The sequence below is a fragment of the Oryx dammah genome, unplaced genomic scaffold, assembly GCF_014754425.2.
Source record: "Oryx dammah isolate SB20612 unplaced genomic scaffold, SCBI_Odam_1.1 HiC_scaffold_13, whole genome shotgun sequence".
Taxonomy (NCBI): Eukaryota; Metazoa; Chordata; class Mammalia; order Artiodactyla; family Bovidae; genus Oryx; species Oryx dammah.
The window spans coordinates 13,989,336-14,011,650 of NW_024070197.1; the positions used below are offsets into that span (position 1 = coordinate 13,989,336).

Below are 22,315 nucleotides of genomic sequence, written 5' to 3' on the forward strand. Positions count from 1 at the left end.
TTACAACTTGCTGTTTTCCAGTTTGGGGTCTTGAGAAGATGAGCTGCTTCTGATTCTAACAGATTACAGAGCAACAAATCTCCAACACGTCTCAGGACTAGGACTCAGTGCAGGATAACCAAAGGATAACCTAAGTCGGTTCACACCTTCCTTCCCTGACCTTGTTTTAACTTAGCTGTATGATTGCCCCTTAACAGCCCTGCCTAAGTCTTGTGCCATGCTCTCTCAGTGACAAAGAGCCAAGCTCCATAATCAAGGGGAAGGGAAGCACTGCAACATGCAACATGGCTAAGACCCTCCTGTTCAGGGCTGACCAAAGGTCCCCAGTTCACCAAGCTCACACAGGTGGGAACAGTAAAAGAGAAAGTATAATTTGAGGTTAAAGGATGACATGAGAAAAGGGAGGGGGGAAAAAAGAAAGTGATGAAGACTGGAGAAAGGAGCTGGGGGCAGGCCACTCCTTATGGACCCATTTCTCTGCAGCCCATCTCCCCTTCTTGTCAGACTTGGCAGGACCTTTTACACTCCCGGCTAGATCTAGTTTGTCGGTCAAATTGTCAGGGCGCCCCCATTGCTTCCCCAACCACTTCCCCAGGGAGAGAGGTGGAGGCTCTGCAGAGCGCAGGTGTGGGGGAAAAGGCAGGTTTACAGATTGTTCATGCTCCTACATGGCTGAAGCATCCTTCACCTGCAGTTGTGGGGAGCCAATGGGCTCTTGGCCTCTGACCAGCCTTTGGAGATTAAAGCTAATAGACTGTGAGCACTGTTTCATATGTCACTCCCTTTCCCAGCACCCATTACCAGGTGAGGAAAGGTATTGCCCAGGTCCAACAGGGTACTGAGTAAATCATTCTCTTCTAAGCTTCCTTCGTGTACCATCCTCATTCATATTCTGCAGAAATCACCAATGAGTTTCCAGATTTGACGCATCATCCTGCTCCTCTCCAAACAAACACGCATGTTTCACTTCAGGAGCTCCTTTTACATTCTGCCCTTTGGGATTCCACACTCTCTTTCACTCAGCCCTGTGTGAACCTGGTCCACTCCAGACTATGCTCCTTGACCAGTGTAGCACCATCATACCACCCACCCCTATCCAGTTTCTCTACTCAAATTCTCATTGCCTGGTCCACGAGACCTCATCCTGCATCCCTGTCACATTGAGTGGCTGGCTCTGCAGCCGCCAACGTATATTCACATAGACAGTTCTATAACCCGTGCCCTACATAGACCCTCATCCTTTTCATCTGACTTAATATCTCTAATAAGCCCCTTAGATAGACTTCCTTACGTTCCTCAGGGGCCGTTGGCCCCTAGTTTACAAGCCTGATCACCTTAAGCTGGGTCTGTCCAACCACGTCTTCCCCTCTAACAGAGCTTGCATTCAACTCCTCTCTGGCCACTAAGCATAAATGACTAAACATGTTTTCTTGATTCCTTAGGAATTTTTTTTTTCCTACGAAGTTAATGTACTGTAACATGGCTTCTCCCCTCACCACAACATGAACAACTTCCCACCCTCAAACCATTTTTTGAGTTTTTTTCTTTCAAGCAGTTTTTAGGTTCATAGCAAAATTGAGCAGAAAGTAAGAGCTTCCATATTCCCCTCGCTCCCCAAAGCCTTCCTTCCTATCAGCATCACACATCAGAGTAGTACGTTTGTTAGAATTGCTGAGTCTACGCTGACACATCGTAGTTTACATTACGATTCACATTTCAATATTTTCTCCTCGCAGCAAGTCAGCAACTTCATCAAACCACAGGTGTGTCCTCTGTGTTCTTGGACTTTAGACGAATTAACCTAGATAATGCATGTAAGGCACTATACATGTTTACCTGTTCTTTGCAGAGTGAAAGTGAAGTCGCTCAGTCGTGTCCAACTCTTTGGGACCCCGTGGCCTGTAGCCTACCAGGCTCCTCTGTCCATGGGATTTTCCAGGCAACAGTCCTGGAGTGGATTGCCATTCCCTTTTCCAGAGGATCTTCCCAACCCAGGGCTCGAACCCGGGTCTCCCGCATTGTAGACAGACGCCTTACCATCTGAGCCACCAGGGAAACCTACTCTTTGCAGAGTAGGCACACAAAAAACATTTGCCGACAGAATTAGTATGTGTGCACTTTGTCTGAAGAGGGGCTTCCCAGGTAAAGAATCTGCCTGCAATGCGGGAGGCCTGGGGTTTGAGCCCTGGGTTGGGAAGATCCCCTGGAGGAGGGCATGGAAACCCACTCCCCTATTCTTGGCTGGAGAATCCCCATGGGCAGAGGAGCCTGGTGGGATACAGTCCATGGGGTCACAAACAGTCTGACAGGACTGAGTGACTAAGCACACACAAATGTCCGAAGAGACTCGGGCTTTAGGAAGCAGAGCTGAACTTCGAAGGTCCCGCCTCTGCTTCTCTGCTCCTGCCCTTTTCTGCTCCCCGCCTCCAAGGCCATGGTGAAGCAATTTCCGCCCTAAAAAGGGTGGGGCTTCCGTCTCCTGTTTTCTCGCGATTACTGCTGGTCGAGAAAGGGCAGGCTGGCCGCAATTCTTCCGTGTCCTTCCTCTGGGCTCCCGGTCACAGTTCCGCCCTTACTAGCCCCACCTTTGGCCAGAAAAGCCACTTCCACTCGGAAAAAGGGGTCGTTCCTCTGGAGGCGCCGGTCTATTTCCTGCCCAGCCAGCTTCCCCGTAACTTCCGCCAGGAGATACAGCCTCCGCCGCTATTCGTTCCATCCACGATTGAGGCAAACGAAGCTAGATTCCCTCCTGCTCGAGATTAAAGCTCCTCACTCTATCTCGCTGTAGGAGAAAGAAGAGCGAGGAGGAAAAAAGCCTCCGCCCTCCCTCCCAATCCGCCCACGTCCGCGGAGGTGAAGCCACCTTTGCCCTGAGAGAGGTGGAGCCACCTTTTTTGTAATCCCGTTCTCGCGAGCTCTCGGAACTCTCGCGATAACCGACGCCCGACTTGTGCGCCCGGGAAACCCCGTTGCTCCCTTTCCCCTGGCTGGCAGCGCGGAGGCCGCACGGTAAGAAGAGTGCTCCGGAACCACCCGGCCGCGGGGAGTCGGGGCTCGGTTTCCGAGCCCGAGGCACGTGCCTGGGGGCTCCGGGGCACCGGCGTGGGACCGCCCCGCCCCCTAGAGCCGCGGCCACGTGCGAGCGACAGGCCCGGACATGTCTGACCCGCGCGGTCCAGGAACCGCGGCTGGGCCAGGTGGACACCCGGGAAAGCGAGGGCGGGGTGGGGGGCAGAATCGGGGGTTGGCGACGTACAGCGTCTTGACAGACGGGGTCAGGCAGTGTTAATGCGCCCCAGAGAGACCGTGGTCGTCGGTAAGCTCTGTAAGACCCGCAGGCGCCGGGGCCTCTCAAGCGGGGAATTGCAGTAAGGCCTTCGGAAAGGAAGGGGAGTGCGGCGGCTACGTCGCCGTGGGGCTGGGCCCCGACCGTTGGCAGTCTTCTCTGTCCATCCTGTGTTCTCATGCTCGACTTTGCCCGCAGATGCCTGGAGTTACTGTAAAAGACGTGAACCAGCAGGAGTTCGTCAGAGCTCTAGCAGCCTTCCTCAAAAAGTGAGTGTGGGGACTGGGTGGGGGCTCTGAGCCCGCGGGCTTTCTTTTCCTGGCTGGAGAGGCTTGTTGGAGGTTAGTGTGGAGTCCACTCTTTCTGCATGAGGCCTGGGTTGTGTTTGAGTTTGAGTATTTTTCCTTTTCTGGGGCAAATTGGGCTCCTAGTGATGTACAGTTGTGCTGACAGAAGGGAATTGGGATGGAGTTTGTGGAGGCTCCTGAACTGTGCCTTTCTGGCTGTCCTGGTCCCAGGTCCGGGAAGCTGAAAGTCCCTGAATGGGTGGACACCGTCAAGCTGGCCAAGCATAAAGAACTTGCTCCCTACGATGAGAACTGGTTCTACACACGAGCTGGTGAGGAACTGGGGCCTTTGGATGGGGAGTGGAGGGCTGGGTGTCCCCTTTGTGAGTTCTTACTTGTTCCCCAGAAATTCCAAGAGAAATATTTGACTGTGTCATTGCGTGCCTTGTGTGACGTAAGGTAGTTTTGTGTTGTGATATTTGTTCATTTGTAAGCGATTTTACCTGAGGACCCTTGGTTTCCTCGGAGCCTCGGGGGAATCCCAGGGACAATGAGTAAAGTGTTCATCTTTTGCCCAGAGGTAGTTCATTTTCTAGAGAGTCGTTGTGCTTTCAATGTTTTTTTTCCTGTTTTCATTCAGGTCATCACACTAGGGCCTATCTCCTCTTTAACAAGATGTTCATAACAAAGGAGTTGGAAATGTGACCCAGTTATTCTAAATCTTGACAAGTCTCAAGTGCTCAGAAGAAAACGTTATGGTCACCCTGTACCAGCTCCTTCTCTTACCTTTTTATTAACCCTTCAGTAAGGACTGACTTAAGTATAGCTCCTGACTGCACAGCGTTAGTACTGTCTTAAATGTCTTTTCAATGATTGAAGTTTCTCCAAGCAGTCACCCCCATGAAGCTTACCTTGGGAGTGGGGCGTGGGGTTCAGCCCTGGATTGTGCCAAGGCAGCAGCCTCTGCACAGGCCTTCACTAGGGCCTCCTAGCCTCTCCACTCTCAAGCCTTCCTCCTCTGTGAAGTGGGTTCTGTCCTGACCACAGCTTGTCTCCATGTGGGAAGTAGGTGGGAAGCAGAGTTTAGAAGTTGACAAAACTCCAGCATGACTTTGAGAAGAGTTGGCCTTGGTCAGGTTGCCCAGTACCTCAGAACATGAAGTGTTTTGTAGTCTGAGCCCTGATGACTGTGAGGTGAGTGGGGTGGGTAGCTTATCCACCTACTCACTTCAATGTTTTTAGAAAGAATGATGGGGAGTGGGATAGGGTGGATAAGACCACCACTGCCACCCCATCCACCCGTCTTGGGAAGCAAGGTTTGTGTGGTCCTGACTGCTCTTTTGTGATGCCCAAAATTTGGAGAAAGGCTAGAAGTTTTTCTCATTTCGTGGGTGAGTATGCGTGTGTTAGGTAATCTGTACCTAACAGAAATCTCCCATATAGGGACTGGCGGTAGCTGATTCGCTGTTGATGTCACGAGTAGTTAAGACATGAGATGTGCCTGCTCCTGAGACCACAACCCACTGGGCCTTGTCATTGCTTGGGGAGTTGGTGGTGGGCAGCTGTCTTCCCTTGGCTGCATTCTGTACTTTGCGTTTCTAGGTGCGGGAGGTGGGGGTTGGGGGAAGGGCCGTGCACACCTAGTTGAGCCTGCTGGTCCTCTCCGCAGTTGCTGTGGCCCCTTTCTGTCCACTGTGCACCTTCCCTAACACCTCACGCTGGGTGTACGTCCTGCCCTGCTGGTCTCCCTCTGGATTTCCAGAACCCCCTTTTGACTGGACTTTCCCAGCTGCCCTAGTGGCACAGATAGCGGTTCTAGACCAAGGTTTGTTGGACAGTCACAGCAGAGGCCAGGGTTGGAGCTATGACAGACTGTCTGACCCTTAACAGGAAAAGTTTGCCAACCTCTGTTGAAATCTGAAGTGCTCCCACTGAGTTTGTTCAGTTCATACTCTGGACGAGGAGAGTCATGCAAGATAAGCTGAGGTGCTGACAGATGAAGACCCTGGGAGGGTGTGGCAGATTGATCTCAGGTGTAGATTACAGGGGCAGGGTAGGTGACCGGGTGCTCTGGAAGAGGTGTGGTTATCTGTAGGGATGAATCGCCTCCAGGCAGTGGTGCTGGGGGCAGTGTGTGAGGGATGAGGTGTGGAGATGAACCGTTTCAGGAGAGCAAGGACCTCTGAGAGGAGGAGCGGGGTCAGGGGAGACACTAAGGGCTTTGAATGGGGCGCTGAATTGTGGCCTGGGTAGACATGAGTGCTCAGATGGGCCTGCTTGAGAGGGAGGTAAGAATACAGTGTGTGTCTGGCAGTGAGTGAGCCGCTGCTGGATGGGGCACCTGAATCCCTTCTCCCGGCCACCCCCACCCCCCCGCCAATGCCATACAGCTTGCAAAATCTTCGTTCACTGACCGTGGATTGAACCCAGGCTCTGGGCAGTGAAAGCAGAGTCCTAACCCCTGGACTGCCAGAGAATTCCCACTGAATGCATTTCAGTGTAAGGTGGAGGTCAGTCCCAGTCTGAGCGGTTTCCTTTTCCCGTCTTACGATTCAGTGGGTTAGGATGGAGCCGTGAACGTGAACTTAACACAGGCTGTTGGTTTGCTAGGCTGTGAAGACTTGTTTGGTCTGCCATTTGCCAAGTGGAGTGTGACCTGCCCCCTTATCCACTTTGGGGCCCAACAAGACACCTAGTGGGGTGTGGGGTGCTGCATGGTCCTTCCTCTACAGTTTGAGGTAGGAGTGACTCCTCATCCGCGTCTCCCTAGAGGGAGCAGAAGGACGCCTTGGAGGGGCTGAAGGAAAAGCCATTTGTGGCAGCCCCTCGTTCAGTGAGGCCGTCATAAACACCATTGGGGTGGCCTGGGTTTGTGCCCTTACAGCTCTACTTCAAGAGGAGGGGCTGGGGCCTCGGCCAAGGGCTGAAGGGCTGCAGAGAGGAGGTAAAAGGGGTCAGTGTTTCTGTAGAACTCAATATTTTGACTGTTAATTCCAACTTGTGAAGTTAAAACTCTTGGTCTCCCTTGTAACGGGGTCAGAAAAATAATCTGCATGCACTGCTGTGATGGGGGGTCTGGTACCTGCCACCCCAGATGGTCGGGGGAGGGGCCATTGCCATGCCACTTGGCGTATGGGACTTAGTTCCTCGACCAGGGGCTGAAGCCAGGCCCTTGGCAGTGAGAAAGCAGCCTCCTAACTGCTGGGCCGCCAGGGCTGTCCCCACACCTGATAGTTGTAGTGGCGTTAAGCTGGGCTTTGTTGGACTTTGCTCTCTGCCTTGGCTGCTGGGACTGGAGTGAGTTGGCCCCGTGAGTGCCGTGCCACTGACTGCTAGACGTGGGTGGGCTCTGTCACAGCTGACGTGGAGCCGTGTTGGGGTTCAAACCCCAGCTACCAGGCAGCTCACCCCTTCCTGTGGTGAGATTGGGCTGAGTGCTGTCCTGGTTCGGCAGAATTCACGTCTAGTGTGCAGCCTGTTCAGGTGTCGGTGAAATCAGGGGTGTCTGTCAACCCTTCTGTGGGGCTCTCATTCCTTGCACAGCCCAAGTGGAGAGCGGATCTCCGCATGGAACCAGGGCATGGCCAGACAGGTTGGGGAGGGGAGGTGGCCATGGGCATTTGCACTGGTCGTGAAGGCTGTTTCTCCATGAGGTCACTCCCCTGGCAGAAAGGTTGTTGAGGGAAGGGGGCATCTTATAAGAGGTGAGTCTTTTGATCCTGGCAGTGGGTCGGCTGCTTGATGCCTGGAAGCGGGCCAGAGCCCTGGTATAGAGGACGGCATGGCTTCCCTGGTGGCTCAGACAGTGAGGCATCTGCCCGCAATGCAGGAGGCCTGGGCTCAATCCCTGAGCCCTCGCTCCCTTTCCCCAGTTCTGCCCCAGCCTCTGTTACTTCCCATGCTGTCAGTCTCAGTGCCCTGGGGAGGTGAGCATGTCCCTCCTCCCAGGCCAGTGAGCTAAGACCTTGACTTTTCTGTTTCAGCCCCAGGGTTGAAGTTCTGTGCTTGAATTGGGAGTCAATGCTGGGCCCAGTTGAGGCCGTTGGGGCGGAGCCAGTATTCATGGAGAGGCACCCTGGGAGCCGGGTCCCAACCCAGGAGACGTCTCGCCCACACATATTGCCCCCATTTTACAGAGGAGCAAACTGAGGCTCCGGAGAAGGCAATGGCAACCCACTCTGGTACTCTTGCCTGGAGAATCCCAAGGATGGAGGAGCCTGGTAGGCTACAGTCCACGGGGTCGCAAAGAGTCGGACACGACTGAGCGCCTTCACTGGCACCTACAGGCAGGTGGTCACAGTGCAAATCATGGGGACAGAAAGAACCAAGGAGAGTGATGTAAAGGGAGCAGGGTCAGAGGCAGTGACGCCAGGGAGAGGCTGCTCAGTGGTCCTGGGGGAGCGGCCGGAGTTAGTGTTCCGTGATAGGCCCCTCGAGGCCGGCCGACAGTGGGCTGTGTGCAGGAACTGCCCTGGGAGGGGCAGCTGGAGGCGAGGAGGAGCCCACCCCCAACCCTGGCTCTTGACAGGAGGGTCGTGGACATGGTCCAGTGCCCTGAGATTCTTGGCAGCAAGTCATTATTGAGAGAATAACTTCTGACTCATCTTCAGGACCAGGGAGAATCTTAATGTGTGGGGACCTGGAGTCCCTGCCCTTGAGCTTTCAGCCAGGTGGGGCCATGTGGTGGCCAGCATCTGGGCCCCAGCTCTTTCAAACCTCAGTCGCTCCCTGAGGTAGAAAACCAGAACCATCTGTGGGGCTGTCTGTCTCCAGAGCAGCCACACTATCAGGCTGGCTCCTGAGGCCATCTTACTACTCACAGGAGAGCGTAAAAGCAGGTGGCCCAGGGCCTCGCGGGCCAGTGTTCCGGTTGAAGAGGAGAGATTTCCAAGGAGACTGGCCAGGGGACTTGCCCGAGCCAGTCTAGGGACCAGAAACCCCAGCCCACAGAGCAGGTTGACATACCTTCTAGGTTGGGATTGTCCACGGCATTAGGATGTCAGCACCGCTGCCACTGGGAACCCGAGCTCTTCAGGGCAGCCCTGGGACGGCAGTGGGGCAATCAGTAGGTCCTTTCTGCAACTCTCCAGTCCTACGGAGCTCCCAAAGAGCTGTTTGTGGACAGCCACGGCTCAGACGTTTGCTGGGCTCCATTCGTGAAACTTAAGGTCCACCTCACCACTTGGCTCGGGCAGTTGCGGCTAAGACAGTCTCGAGGGCAGCAGGAAATGCCCTGTCGCGTGGCTGTGGCAGCCCCTCCACTGCCGGCCCCCCAGGCTCCTGAGCCAGGGGCAGTGGAGCCTTGTGTGTGTTCTCCTGTTCTCGTTTCCCCAACTATAAGACAGTGAGACTCTGCTCCCTGTGGAATTCAGTGTGTGACCCTGAGCAGGGCCCTTTCCTGTGGGCTTCTGTGGAAGGGTTCTCAAGCCTCCCTTCCCTCCCACCCAGCTTCCACAGCACGGCACCTGTACCTCCGGGGTGGCGCTGGGGTTGGCTCCATGACCAAAATCTACGGGGGGCGTCAAAGGAACGGCGTCATGCCCAGCCACTTCAGCAGAGGCTCCAAGAGCGTGGCCCGCCGGGTCCTCCAAGCCCTGGAGGGGCTGAAGATGGTGGAAAAGGACCAAGATGGGTAAGCCTGCGAGGGGACGCTGGGCGCGTGAAGGTGCTTGGGCAGATCCCCAGTGGTGCCTCTCTGGAGGCCCACCCCCCTCTGCCCATCAGGGAGGTGTCAGGTGTGTCCTGGGCCTCAGGCAGGCAGGGGGTTCAGAAGAGCGAGCAGCCGAGGGGCCTCTCCCCGACCTCTCTGGCTGACTACTCCAGGCTCCAGGAAGGTAATTTAGCGACTGTCTGCTTTCATTAGCCTGCTCGTTAACTTTTCCCAATTGATTTTTCGGGGCTTTTGATCTATTGCTTGCAGAAACGACACCCCATCAGCTCAGGTCGAGGGGGGGTTCCCACTGCAGCCTCCAGCTTGTTAGAATGCAGCCGACTGGGGACCTGAGTGGGACTTGGCTGGCGTCGTGAGGTCCTGCGGCCAGGTGCCTCCTTGGGAAGCCTGGCTCGTGTCCAGGAGAGGCCTGGCTGGGACCAGGGATGCTGGTGAGAGTCCACGCTCACCTGGGCCTGCATGACCCTTCTCTCCCACAGGGGCCGCAAACTGACGCCTCAGGGACAGAGAGATCTGGACAGAATCGCTGGACAGGTGAGTGGGGACTTCAGTCACCACCCGGGGGCCTCTGGAGCCTGGGTTTTGACAGTTTCCTCCTCTGGAGGGTACAGCCAGGGAAGCAGGGGTGCAGGAGAAAGAACGTTTCTAACAGACTTCCCGTCACAGGGGCTGGGAGACAGGTTGGAATGCGGGGCCCTGGGTGAAGGGAGCCCCAGGCCTGGGTGCAGCCAGCTGGGCCTCTTCTGCTCGGCACTTTCCCTCACAGGCCACTCTGTCTCCCCAGGTCAGCCTTCTAATTGTGACTGCAGGGTTTCTTCCTTACTCCTGATAAGGAGCATCAGGCAGGGTGCCACAGAACCCGGCCTCCCGGTGGAGGCCGACTGGCTAGACACCCTGGGCCAGTCTCCCTGTCTGGGGTAGTGCTCTCAGCCACTTCACAAGGTGGCGGCGAGGACTCTTGAGTACAGCAGCAGGAGCCCCGGGGCCTGGCAGGAACCTGCTGTTCGTTTTCTTCTTTGTGTCATTGACTTAGGCCCCCTGGGAGCCTTGGACTGTGGAGTCCCTTAGTTTCTCAGTGTCAGACAAGAGTGGCATATTCAGCCCTCTGGGAACGGGAGGTGGCCTGGCAGGGGCAGTGCAGGGCCTGGCACCAGCAGCTGTGTGGACTGGATTGATGGACAGAGGTCAGAATCATACTACAGTGCTCTCGTGAGTCCCAGTTTCTGCTTCTGTAAAAGGGGGAAGTGCCCGAGGCTGTGAGCCTCTGGTGAGATAAATACATAGGAAACCACAAATCAGGAGGCCTGGTGCCCCCTGGTTAGTGAAGCGCCCGGACACAGCACCACAGCTGATCGTAACTATTTGTCTATCTTTCCCACAGGTGGCAGCTGCCAACAAGAAGCATTAGAACAAATGATGCTGGGTTAATAAATTGCCTCGTTCGTAACTCCAGTCTGGGTCTCCTGTTTTGGGGGGTAGGGCAGGAGGACGGAGCGCTTCCCTTCCCTTGGGAAAGAGGCGCCAGGGGCTTCCTGGATGGCTGTGGTACTCAGCAGCCCCAGGAACCTGAGGCCTGGCTTCCAGATTCAAACAGGTTCTACCCCAAGTGGACAAGGTGCTGGTGCACAACCCAGGGCCTTTGCATCTCCACAGAGCGAGTCTCAGAAAAAAGAAACTGAAAGTTCAAGCAGTGGCCCTGCTGGAGCAAAGCAGGAGGGCCCTAGGGCTCAAGTGCTGCTTCCCTGGAAGGAAGTGGGCAGGGACAGACAGCCCTGGCGGTCCTTTGTGTGCCTTCCGCTCAAGGTTTTGACCTCTGCCTCGTGTGCACTTGCTTTCCCTGATCTACATGGGATCCTTCACTTGGGATCTCTAGCCTGGGCCCTGCTATACCCCCTTCAACCAGGGGAAGCTGCAGCATGGACCCAGCTGGGACCAGGGTGTTCACTTCTTCCCCAGGGGAGAGATGTGACACCTGCACAGAGGCTGCGGTCTGGGGCCCGCTCCGTGCTCTGCCCCCTCTGGGTCTCCATGGTGATTGGCTCTTGGCACTGATGGGACCTTCCCTGGTAGCTCAGTCAGTAAAGAATACTTCCCTTGCAGAAGGGAACGGCTACCCACTCCAGTATTACTGCCTGGAAAATTCCATGGACAGAAGAACCTGGTAGGCTACAGTCCATGGGGTCACAGAGGACACTGAGCAGCTTTGACTAATGGAACAGGAACTGCCTGGGCCCCTGGTTGAAGCGGGACACCCTTTTAATCCTAGAGGGAGAAGCCTTACCACCCTGAGGACCAGGCCCACCTCCGAGCTGGGGAAAGCCAAAATGCTGAGGCTAAACTGGCTAGGCCACAACCCCTGAGGTTCTTCCACCCCAAGTTACCACTGAGATCAGACCCAGTGCCACACCTGACTTCTGGACTCTGACATGGGTTTGAGTTCCACTACTGCCCATAATTGCTACGACCCTGAGCAGCTTACCTTCAGCTTGCTCTTGTTTGTAAAGCTACTTACTCCTGCCTGAGGGATTCTGGGAGGTTCCCTGTCAGCTCAAAGCAGCATACCTGGTGTACCAAGATGTTCAAAGTGAAAATATCAGACCTCAGAGTCAAACCTTTGGCACTACTGCCCCCCAGCTCAAAAGTTGTCAGGGCTGGAAGTTACTGATGTGAACACGACTAGAGCCTACCAGTGTGTTTCTACCCAAGTACTCCAGTTCAGTCACTAGTGTCTGAATCCTTGTGACCCTACGGACTGCAGCACTCCAGGCTTCCCTGTCCATCACCAACTCCTGGAGCTTAAACTCTTGTCCATCATGTAGGTGGTGCCATTCAGCCATCTCATACTCTGCCTTCAATTTTTCCCAGCATCGGTCTTTTCCAGCGAGTCGGTTCTTTGCATCAGGTGGCCAAAGTAATTGGACTTTTAGCTTCAGCATCAGTCCTTCCAATGAATATTCAGGACTGATTTCCTTTAGGATGCACTGGTTGGATCTCCTTGCAGTCCAAGGGACTCTCAAGAGACTCCTCCAACACCACAGTTCAAAGGTGTCAATTCTTCACCACTCCGCATTCTTTTTGGTCGAACTCTCACTTTCATAAATGACTCCTGGAAAGAAACCATAGCTTTGCCTAGACAGACCTTTGTTGGTAAAGTGATGTCTGCTTTTTAACATGCTGTCTAGGTTGGTCATAGCTTTTCTTCAAGGAGCAAGCGTTTTTTGATTTCCTGGCTGTAGTCACCATCTGCAGTGATTGTGGAGCCCAGGAAAGTCTGCCAGTGTTTCCATTGTTTCCCCATCTATTTGCCATGAAGTGATGGGGCCACATGCCATGATCTTGCTTTTCTGAATGTTGAGTTTTAAGCCAACTTTTTCACTCCTCTTTCATCAAGAGGCTCTTTAGTACTTCCCTTTCTGCCATAAGGGTGGCGTTGGCGTCATCTGTGTATCTAAGGTTACTGATATTTCTCCCAGCTGGAATCTTGATTCCAGCTTGTGCTTCAGCCAGCCAGGCATTTCGCATGATGTACTCTGAATGTAAGTTAAATAAGCAGGGTGACAATATACAGCCTTGACATACTCCTTTCCCGATTTGGAACGAGTCTGATGTTCCATGTCCAGTTCTAACTTGCTTCTTGACCTGCATACAGATTTCTCAGGGGCTTCCCTTGTGACTCAGCTGGTAAAGAATCTGCCTGCAATGCAGGAGACCTGGATTTGATCCCTGGGTTGGGAGGATCCCCTGGAGAAGGGAAAGGCTACCCACTCCAGTATTCTGGCCTGGAGAATTCCACGGACTGTATAATCCATGGGGTCGCAAAGAGTCAGACACGACTGAGAGACTGAAGTACTAGAGGTGCTGTATAACCACATCACTTAATAGTTTTGTGAAGTAGGTGCCCAAACGCACCCACTGTTTCAGTTCAGTTCAGCCGCTCAGTTGTGTCCGACTCTCCGACCCCGTGAACTGCATCACACCAGGCCGTCCATCACCAACCCCTGGAGTCCACCCAAACCCATGTCCATTGAGTCGGTAATGCCATCCAACAATCTCATCCTCTGTTGTCCCCTTCTCCTGCCCTCAATCTTTCCCAGCATCAGGGTCTTTTCAAATGAGTCAGCTCTTCACATCAGGTGGCCAAAGTGTTGGAGTTTCAGCTTCAACATCGTTTGAAGATGGGAAAAAGAAGTCACAGGATGCATGATTTTCCTCATGGCCTACAGCTAGGAGGTGGCAAAGCCGGCATTTGGTAGCTACAGCCAGCTACCTGGGCTGTAGCCCCTGAAGGGCTTAGAAATGAGGAAAATGAGACCCAAAGGGTTACACTCCTGGGCATGGCCTTGAGCCAGTCAGTCCTTGTTTGGGACCTAAGTTTCCTCTTTTGTCGATTGAGAATGAAATTTCCCAGAATCGTCCTGGGAATGCAATTCCAAGCATCTGGTTAGCCTGCCCAGTGCCAGATACCAGGGGTACTGTGTAAGTGGGTCAAGTGCCCAGACAAACTAGCCTGCCTGAGAGGGCCTGCAATGCGGAGGCTGCACCGCTCTGGCCACTGGGGGGCAGTCAAGGGCCTGAAAACCAGCTTGGCCAGGAAGGATGCTGAAGGAGGTGAATTCCCAAGGGCTGCAGCAACTGGACCACCCAGTTATCTTCCTACGTGGGGGTCAGAAGGAGGAACTTTAGTACGGAGGGGCTTATAACCCGCTATACAGAGGGGAGCCCAACGGAACAGCTGGGTCCCTGGAGGGAAGGGAGGAGGGTCCGAGGGCCAGAGAAGAGGAAGTGTGTCCTAGGAACCCTGCTCTGTGATATTCTTACAGCCTCACAAGGCAGAGAGGTTGTGCCCAAGTTACAGGAGAAACTGAGGCTCAGAGGACCAGAGCTGAGGTTCAAACCCAGGAGGTGTGATCTCTTGAGGCCCATGTTCTTCTGTGTGGGTGACATTTGAACTTTTTTAAATTACAAAAGACTTCAACATGCAGAACAGTATAATAGTGTAACAAGGACCCATGAACCCACTACCCAGCTTAAAAAGTAAAACGACCTAAATCTAAGAGAGACAAAGCCTTCTGTGTACCCTTCCCCCAGAGGGAACCCCCCTTGCAAGTGGGGTGTCACTCCCCTGCATGGGCTCACCCCTTTCCTGCACACACGTTTCCCTGACAGCACACGTTGCTGTGCCTTTTGAAAACAAGTCAGCTGGATCCTGCCACAGTCCATTTCTTCTCATTTTTTTGTTGGTCCTGAGATGCAGCCCTGTTGACAAGTGGACCTTGGACTCTTCTGCTGTGTGCTACTTTATTGACAACCAATACTTTGGCCACCCGATGTGAAGAGCTGACCCATTGGAAAAGCTCCTGATGCTGGGAGAGGAAAGGGATGACAGAGGACGAGATGGTTGGATGGCATCACCGACTCAATGGACATGAGTTTGAGCAAACTCCAAGAGATGGTGAGGGACAGGGAAGCCTGGCACACTGCAGTCCATGGAGTCGCAAGGAGTCAGGTACGACTGAGCGACTAAACAACAACAACCAGCAGCCCACTCCAGTATTCTTGCCTGGACAATCCCACGGACAGAGGAGCCTGATGGGTTACAGTCTACGGGGTTGCAAGAGTCAGACACAACTGAGCGACTAAACCACCACCACCATCAGTTCAGTTCAGTTCAGTCCTTAGTCGTGTCCAACTCTGCAACCCCATGCGCTGCGGCATGCCAGGCCTCCCTGTCCATCACCAACTCCCAGAGTTTACCTAAACTCATGTCCACTGAGTCGGTGATGCCATCCAACCATCTCATCCTCTGTCGTCCCCTTCTCCTCCTGCCCCCAATCTTTCCCAGCATCCAGGTCTTTTCCAATGAGACAGCTCTTCACATCAGGTGGCCAAAGTACTGGAGTTTCAGCTTCAACATCAGTCCTTCCAATGAACACCCAGGACTGATCTCCTTTAGGATGGACTGGTTGGATCTCCTTGCAGTCCAAGGGACTCTCAAGAGTCTTCTCCAGCACCACAGTTCAAAAGAGTCAATTCTTCAGCACTCAGCATTCTTTTTGGTCCAACTCTCACATCCATACATGACCACCGGAAAAACCACAACCTTAACTAGACACACTTTGTTGGCAAGGTAATGTCTCTGCTTTTTAATATGCTGTCTAGGTTGGTCATAACTTTTCTTCCAAGGAGTAAGCATCTTTTAATTTCCTGGCTGCAGTCACCATCTGCAGTGATTTTGGAGCCCCCCAAAATAAAGTCAGCCACTGTTTCCATTGTCTCCCCGTCTGTTTGCCATGAAGTGATGGGACCGCATGTCATGATCTTACTTTTCTGAATGTTGAGTTTTAAGCCAACTTTTTCACTCTCCTCTTTCACTTTCATCAAGTTCTTTAGTTCTTCTTCACTTTCTGCTATAAGGGTGGTGTCATCTGCATATCTGAGGTTATTGACATTTCTCCTGGCAGTCTTGATTCCAGCATGTGCTTCATCCAGCCCATCATTTCTTATGATGTGATTTTTTAATTTTGGGGGATGCTTGGGGTCTGCATATAAGTTAAATAAGCAGAGTGACAATATACAGCCTTGATGTACTCCTTACCATAGCTCAATGTATACATTCATTCTCCTATAAAGGAATTTCTCATCTGTTTCCCAGTTTTGGCTGCCAAAAATCTCCCTGCCATGAATTTCTTCCTAGATGTCCCCTTATGTATGTATGTCTTATATGTGTGTGCACATGTGTGACATGGCCCCCTAACAGCTCACAAACATCTCAACAACTTCATATCATTCCACTCCCCAACCCCTCAGGCTTCATTTTCCTCCCACTTGACCTAAAATGATGTTCAAAAAAACCTGGGCACATGTAAGTGACTTGGAATCCCTGCTCTGCCACCAGAGTGTAACACTGGGCAAGTGACAGATGGAGCCCCTTTCTGTGATGGCCTCAGTTTCCCCCCTTTAAATTGGTTGGGGTTGGGGGCGGTAAGTGGCTGAAATGAAAGAACACCAGGAAAGTGCCCAATGTGGCCCTTGGATGTCAGGAATATCATCTTAAGTCACAGCACCAGGGAGATATTTTCATCCTCATCTCTTGGATTAAAAATGCTGAACCTCAGGGACTTCCCTGGTGGTCCAGTGGCTAAGACTCCCTGCTCCCAATGCAGGGGGCCCGGGTTCAATCCCTGATCGGGGAACTAGAACCCATATGCCACAACTTACTAGAGTTCACATGTCACAATTAAGACCCTGTGCTGCCACATAAAATGATACATATATATTTTTTTAAATGTCGAACCTCAGAAAGGAAAGCCATCACCTAGTCACACAGTTGGTGAGCCTGCCTTATTTATTCCTCATGTGTGTATGTTAGTCGCTCAGTCATGTCTGACTCTTTGCGACCCCGTGGACCATAGCCCACCAGGCCCCTCTGTCCATGGAATTCTCCAGGCAAGAATACTGGAATGAGTAGCCATTCCCTTCTCCAGGGGTTCTCCCTGCATCTCCTTATATGTGTGTGTGCATGGGATTGAACCCTTGTCTCCTGCATTGGCAGGTGGATTCTTTACCACTGAGTCACCAGGGAAACCCTTATTCCTCATAAGCATTAATAATAACCAAACTTTACTGAGCACCTATCCATGTGCTGGGGTCCTGTATTCAGCACTGTGCATGTACAACCTCTTTTGTTGGAAAAATTATCTTTTCCAACCCCAAGAAGGGAGGACACAGAGGCTTAGGGACTCCTCATGCTCTGATGGTTAAGAAGCTGCCCTGCAAGGCAGGGGACATGGGTTTGAGCCCTGGTCAGGGAACTAAGATCCCACGTGCCATAAGACAATAAGCCCACGGCCACAACTAGAGAATCTGTGTGCCCCAACGAAAGATCCCGCATGACACAGCAAAGATCTCATATGCTGCGACTAAGACCCAATGCAACCAAATAAATTAATAAGTATCTAAAAAAAAGAAGTGAGGACACAGAGGCTCGGAGAGGGGACAAGTTTTGCCCAAGGCCAATGAGAGGCAAAGACCAAGCTTGGAACCACCACCACCCTTGACTGCCTGTGTGCAGCAGGCCCCCCAAACCCTGGCTCCCTCGGGCGGGGCGGGTTTCCTTTCCAGTGACGAGCCAGGCCTTGAACCAATCTCTTCCCCCCACCCAAGCAGCCTCCTCTCAGGGGAGTTGTGGTGGACACAGGTGCAAGAAACAGTTCCTCTCCACTCACGGCCTGAAGCCTCCCCGACCAGGGGATTCCCCCTAGCCCGCCAGCCAAAGGGCCCAGCAGTGGGGCCAGTGAAGCCCGTCTCCGCAGGGCTGGGCAGGAAGTGGGGCGGGGTTTGGGGCTCAGCGAGGTGGGATCTGGTACCCCAGGACTGCTGCAACCCAGACTAACCAACCCACTGGGAGAAGATGCCTGAGGGTCCCCAAGCCCTGCAAAGCCCGCCTGCCACCATCTTTCTCCTCCTGATCTCCACTGCTGGCCTGGGTACGTGGTTAGCAGGCAGGTGCTGGGGGAGGCGGTAGTGGGAACTGGGAGACTGTTGAGAGGGGCCCCAGGCAGAGGGGGAGGGAGAGGAGCTGGCAGGAGGCAAGGCTAGAAAAGACCCTGTAGAAACTGCATCTGTCTGCTTGATTGTCCCAAACAGGCCGGTGGGAGGCTGGAGGGGGCTCAGCGAAGTTGAAGGTGCATCCTGGCCCGGTGGAGGGAGGCAGGGGCAGGAGACACCTTCCCCACCCGCTCGTCCCCCCAGATCAAAATAAGGAACTAAGGTTGCCCTTGACTGACTGAACTCCAGAGCTGGGGGCAGGGAGGGGATGGTGGTGGGTAGCAGTCAGCTTCAGGGGGGAGAAAAATCTTTCTCCTTTTCTGCCTTGAATCCTAGTCCTCACCCCCTACTTAGGGAACCCCCTTCTCAGTGCTGGGGGAGTAGGTGACCTTCCCCTTTGCCCTCCCACACAAGGCCAGCTGGCAGGGCTGTGACCACCCTGTTTGACCAAGGAGTTGAGAGAGGCGGCCAGTCACCCCAAATTTCCACTGGGAGCTGAGATTGGAGTGACTCCTCAGGTTGCTGTCTGTTACGCCACTTCTTCCTCCTTCTCTTTTCCCCACCTCTCCCCTCCTCCCTCCAAAAGAGGCAGAGCCAGCCATGCGGACTGGCCCAGGAGGAGGGGCACAGAACTGGGCCTTCCCCTATGCCTGGGCCGCCCCATCTCCTTCGACCCAGCTGAGGCCCTCCCAGCCCTAACCAGCCAGCTCAGCCCAGTCCCTGACCTCACCCTTGGCCCCCAGATTGACACAAGCAAGCCAAGGAGAGGGGCGGGCCCAGGGTCACAGGGCAGGGCAGGCTCACAAACTGGCAAGAAGAGGCCCAGGGCCAAGGGACTCCTGCTGCCGTGGGTCGCAGCTGGCCCACTGGTAGAATGGGTTGATGACAGAACCGATTTCTATGGGTTCTGTGATAATTACACAAAGTAAGTAAAGTGCCAGTGTGGCGCCAGGCAAGGGCTGGGTGAGAAAATAATCCAGGAGGGCCTTCAGGAGGAGGTGATGCCCAAACTGATTTCATAAGGAGCTTCCTGGCCTGGGGCACTGCTAGTCCTAGGGAACTGCCTATTCAAGTGCCAGCGAGCTCAGAGCGGGTGGAAGCACAGAGCAGGGGGCAGAGGGAGGAGGTGGCTCTGGAGGGGCAAGTGGGGACACCTCCCAGCACCCCCTCCACTCTGGGTGTGTCACTCACACTTCTCCACACCCCACCCCACATACACATACACACACGCAGCCAGGAGTCCTGCAGCTACCAAGGGCCGCGCTGGGTCAGTGTCCCCGTTGGCTGTCCCCAACCTGTCTGCCTCCTCTCTGCAGGCCCCGGGTGCCGGGCCCTGTGGGTGGAGTGGGGCCCACCCTCGGTGACGGTGAGCGTGGGGGAGGAGGTGCGCCTCCAGTGCACACACAATGGCAGCAACACCAACGTCACGTGGTGGCACGTCCTCCAAGGCAACTCCTCATGGCCCCCTGTGATGCATCTCGGGAGCCTGGGTGCCGGGGGCGAGCTGATCATCAAACAAGTCAACAAGAGCCACAGGGGCATGTATAGGTGCGAAGTCAGTGAAGGCAAGAAGAAGCAGCACTCCTGCGGGACGTACCTCCGCGTGCGAGGTGAGTGCCCATCCCGTCCATCCGCCGCGAAGGCGGGATGGAGCCCGTGCCTGCATCGCCTGCATCTCGGGCATCCTGGGTCTCCGGCTCACACGCAGTGGCCAGTCTTCTCACCTGCAAAGCGGGAGCGGCTTCCAGGGTCTTGGGCCTCGCTGGAGGGGGCGTGGCCTAAAGGCGTGGCCAGGGGCAAGGTGGGGCTCTGAGCCGTATTCCCTCCTCACAGAGCCGCTCCCCAGGCCCTTCCTGGACATGGGGGAGGGCACCAAGAACAACATCATCACCGCTGAGGGCATCATCCTCCTCATCTGCGCCGTGGTGCCTGGAACGCTGCTGCTCTTCCGGGTGAGCCCGCCCCCCAGGCCCACCCCGCGGGGACTAGCGACCCCCAAGAGTCCCTCCCGCCTAGAACTTGGCAGAATGGCAGCGCCCACCTCCCAGGCGCCGAGGGCCTGAAAATTTAATAGAATGAACGCATTTAAACTGTGCTGGGACCAGAGGGGCGTCCTTGCTCAGTCTCCCCTCAGGGTTGTCTTCACCTCTGGCCCCAGGGATGCCTCACTGGCTCCCTCTATCCAGAAGGGCTGTACCCTTCAGATGTAGCCAAAGACGGGGGAGATGGGAGCTGGTGTCATCCCGGATGTCTGACCCCCACCGGCGTCTGTGGCATGCCTGTGTGCTCAGCCGCTAAGCGGTGTGTCCGGTTCTTTTGCGCCCCGTGGACTGTAGCCCGCCAGGCTCCTCTGTCCATGGGATTTCCTAGGCAAGAATACCTGAGCTTCCACAGTGGCTCAGCAGTAAAAGAATCCACCTGCAATGCAGGAGACGTGGGTTCCATCCTTAGGTCGGGAAGATCCCCTGGAGAAGGGAATGGCAACCCACTCCAGTATTCTTGCCTGGAGAATCCCATGGACAGAGCCTGGTGGGCTACTCGCCACAGGATGGCAAAAAATGTCAGATACAACCGAGCGACTAAAACAACAACAAATTCTCTTTAGGCCACAAGACAGCTATAGCCACTTAGTATTATTGCTCTCACTATTTGTGGGGAAGAATAGACAGTGGGGACAATCAAAAGGACACTGGCTTGGACCCAGAGTGGCCTGCCACTTACAGGATATGTAACTCTGGGCATGTCCTTTAACTCCTCCTGGCCTCCACGACGGTCTGAAAACATGATCTCTATCTGCCCCCCCTCCGCCCCCACTCACTGAGGCTCCCCATCCCCCAACAGAAACGATGGCAGAACATGAAATTCGGGGCTGATATCCAGGATGACTATGAAGACGAAAATCTCTATGAGGTGAGTGGAAGGTGGGGGCAGGTCTGCGGGGTGGGGTGGGGTTCTCCTAGGGCTCCTCCTTGAGGCTGGTTGGGGGCCTCCGGCACTGAGGTCCACCACCCTGTCTCCGCCCCAGGGCCTGAACCTAGATGACTGCTCCATGTATGAGGATATCTCCCGGGGCCTCCAGGGCACCTACCAGGACGTGGGCAGCCTCCACATCGGAGATGCTCAGCTGGAGAAGCCGTGACCCTGCCGGGCTGACCCACCATGCACCCAACCCGTGTTTCACCCTACTTCCCCCCGAAGCTGCTCTCTTTTCACAATCTTTCCTGGGAGTGTCCTGACTCAACTTCCCCCTGGGACTGTCCACTCTTCTTCCCTCTAGGTCATCCTCGTCCTCATCCCCTCCACATACCCTAACTGGATCCTCCCCTAGTGCCTTCCCCCGGCTTCCCCCACCTACCCACCCACCCAGCGGGTAATGAGCCCTTAATCACTGCCTCTAGGGGAGCTGAACATAGCAGCCTCCTTAGTGTCCCCTCCACGCTGCCTGCTCTGTCACGGCCACTTAGTGATAATAAATCCTTCCCAACGGCAGACCTTCGCAGGAGTCATGGATCTTGTGGGGACCATTCCCCTTCCTTTTCTGAAACCAAGAAATCCAGGACCTCAGCCCCCTCCTCCCCCAACCCCTGCCCACTCCCCACACCTGGGACCAGGTAGCCAGTCTTGGCCATCCCCTGAAAAAACAAGTAGTGTCTTGGGAAGGGTCCTACCCCAGGCTCTGTGCCTGAGCAGAAGAGGACACAGTGGGGGTCCCAGGTAACTGGTTATATTCATTTACGTGCATCTAAGTCGCCAAAACACACTGGACTGTCTGCTGGGACTGGTACCAAATCCTGACCATAGCCACACCTGTTCTCTGCAAGTGGACTTGTAAAACTGGGATTTGGAGAGCCTGTGGTGGTAAATTGGGGATGGTGGGAAGACCTGAAGGGGATGACAGAGAAGGACAGAGGTACAGTGTGTCTGAGCTACAGAGGGGAGGGAAATTAAGACAGAGATAAGGACGGAGAGACAGAGTGAGTGAACTGAAAGACACCGGGGAGACAGGGCATCAGAGACAGATGCCAGGAAGAGACAAAAAGGCAAGAAGGGTCCACTGAAAATGGACATGGAGAGGCTGACCCATGAGACTCTAGATGGGGAAATGACTGGTGGCGATGCAGAAAGATCCAGACCCAGCGATGGGAAGAGAAGCCTCTGAGACAGAAAGTGACAAAGAGTTGAAAAGACAGCAGGGAGAAGCAGAGGCCCGGGAGCAAGAGGGAAAGACCTCAACGGAGCAAGAGAGTCAGAGACAGAGGCAAAGAGAACACGGACAGAAACACACAGAAGCAAAAACAGAGACCAAGAGACACACAGAGACTCAGAGCAGGGGCGGCCACACGCAGGTGGGGACGGACGCAGGGCCCCCGGCCTCGCCAGGGAGGTGATGGCCGACGTCAGGCAGATCTGAGAAATGTGGTGCCCGCGCTCTGCGGAGGGACAGACTGACAAAGCCGGGAGAAGCTAGGCGCGGTCCGGGTGGGGCCGATGCCCGCAGGTCCAGGGCGGAGCGGGGAAAGGAGG

At 54.5% G+C, this 22,315-nt stretch overlaps 2 protein-coding genes across 5 annotated transcripts; both read left to right on the plus strand.

Moving 5' to 3' along the window:
- Positions 1–2,505: 2,505 nt before the first annotated feature.
- Positions 2,506–10,696, plus strand: RPS19 (ribosomal protein S19). 3 transcript variants are annotated; one of them, XM_040252840.1, is made up of 6 exons: positions 2,506–3,009; positions 3,485–3,555; positions 3,805–3,905; positions 9,022–9,205; positions 9,724–9,778; positions 10,626–10,696. In XM_040252840.1, exons 2-6 carry the CDS (start codon positions 3,485–3,487, stop codon positions 10,650–10,652), a joined length of 438 nt encoding a protein of 145 aa, XP_040108774.1. In that variant the 5' UTR covers positions 2,506–3,009; the 3' UTR covers positions 10,653–10,696. The 3 variants fall into 3 exon arrangements, with proteins under 3 accessions (XP_040108774.1, XP_040108776.1, XP_040108775.1); XM_040252842.1 differs by having other exon boundaries at positions 2,980–3,316; XM_040252841.1 differs by lacking the exon at positions 2,506–3,009 and adding an exon at positions 3,015–3,197.
- A 6,797-nt stretch (positions 10,697–17,493) lies between these two features.
- CD79A (CD79a molecule) lies at positions 17,494–21,282 on the plus strand. Of its 2 annotated transcripts, none has more exons than XM_040252825.1 (5): positions 17,494–17,730; positions 19,108–19,401; positions 19,625–19,743; positions 20,633–20,701; positions 20,817–21,282. In XM_040252825.1, exons 1-5 carry the CDS (start codon positions 17,655–17,657, stop codon positions 20,928–20,930), a joined length of 672 nt encoding a protein of 223 aa, XP_040108759.1. In that variant the 5' UTR covers positions 17,494–17,654; the 3' UTR covers positions 20,931–21,282. The 2 variants fall into 2 exon arrangements, with proteins under 2 accessions (XP_040108759.1, XP_040108760.1); XM_040252826.1 differs by having other exon boundaries at positions 19,240–19,401.
- The last annotated feature ends 1,033 nt before the right edge of the window (positions 21,283–22,315 follow it).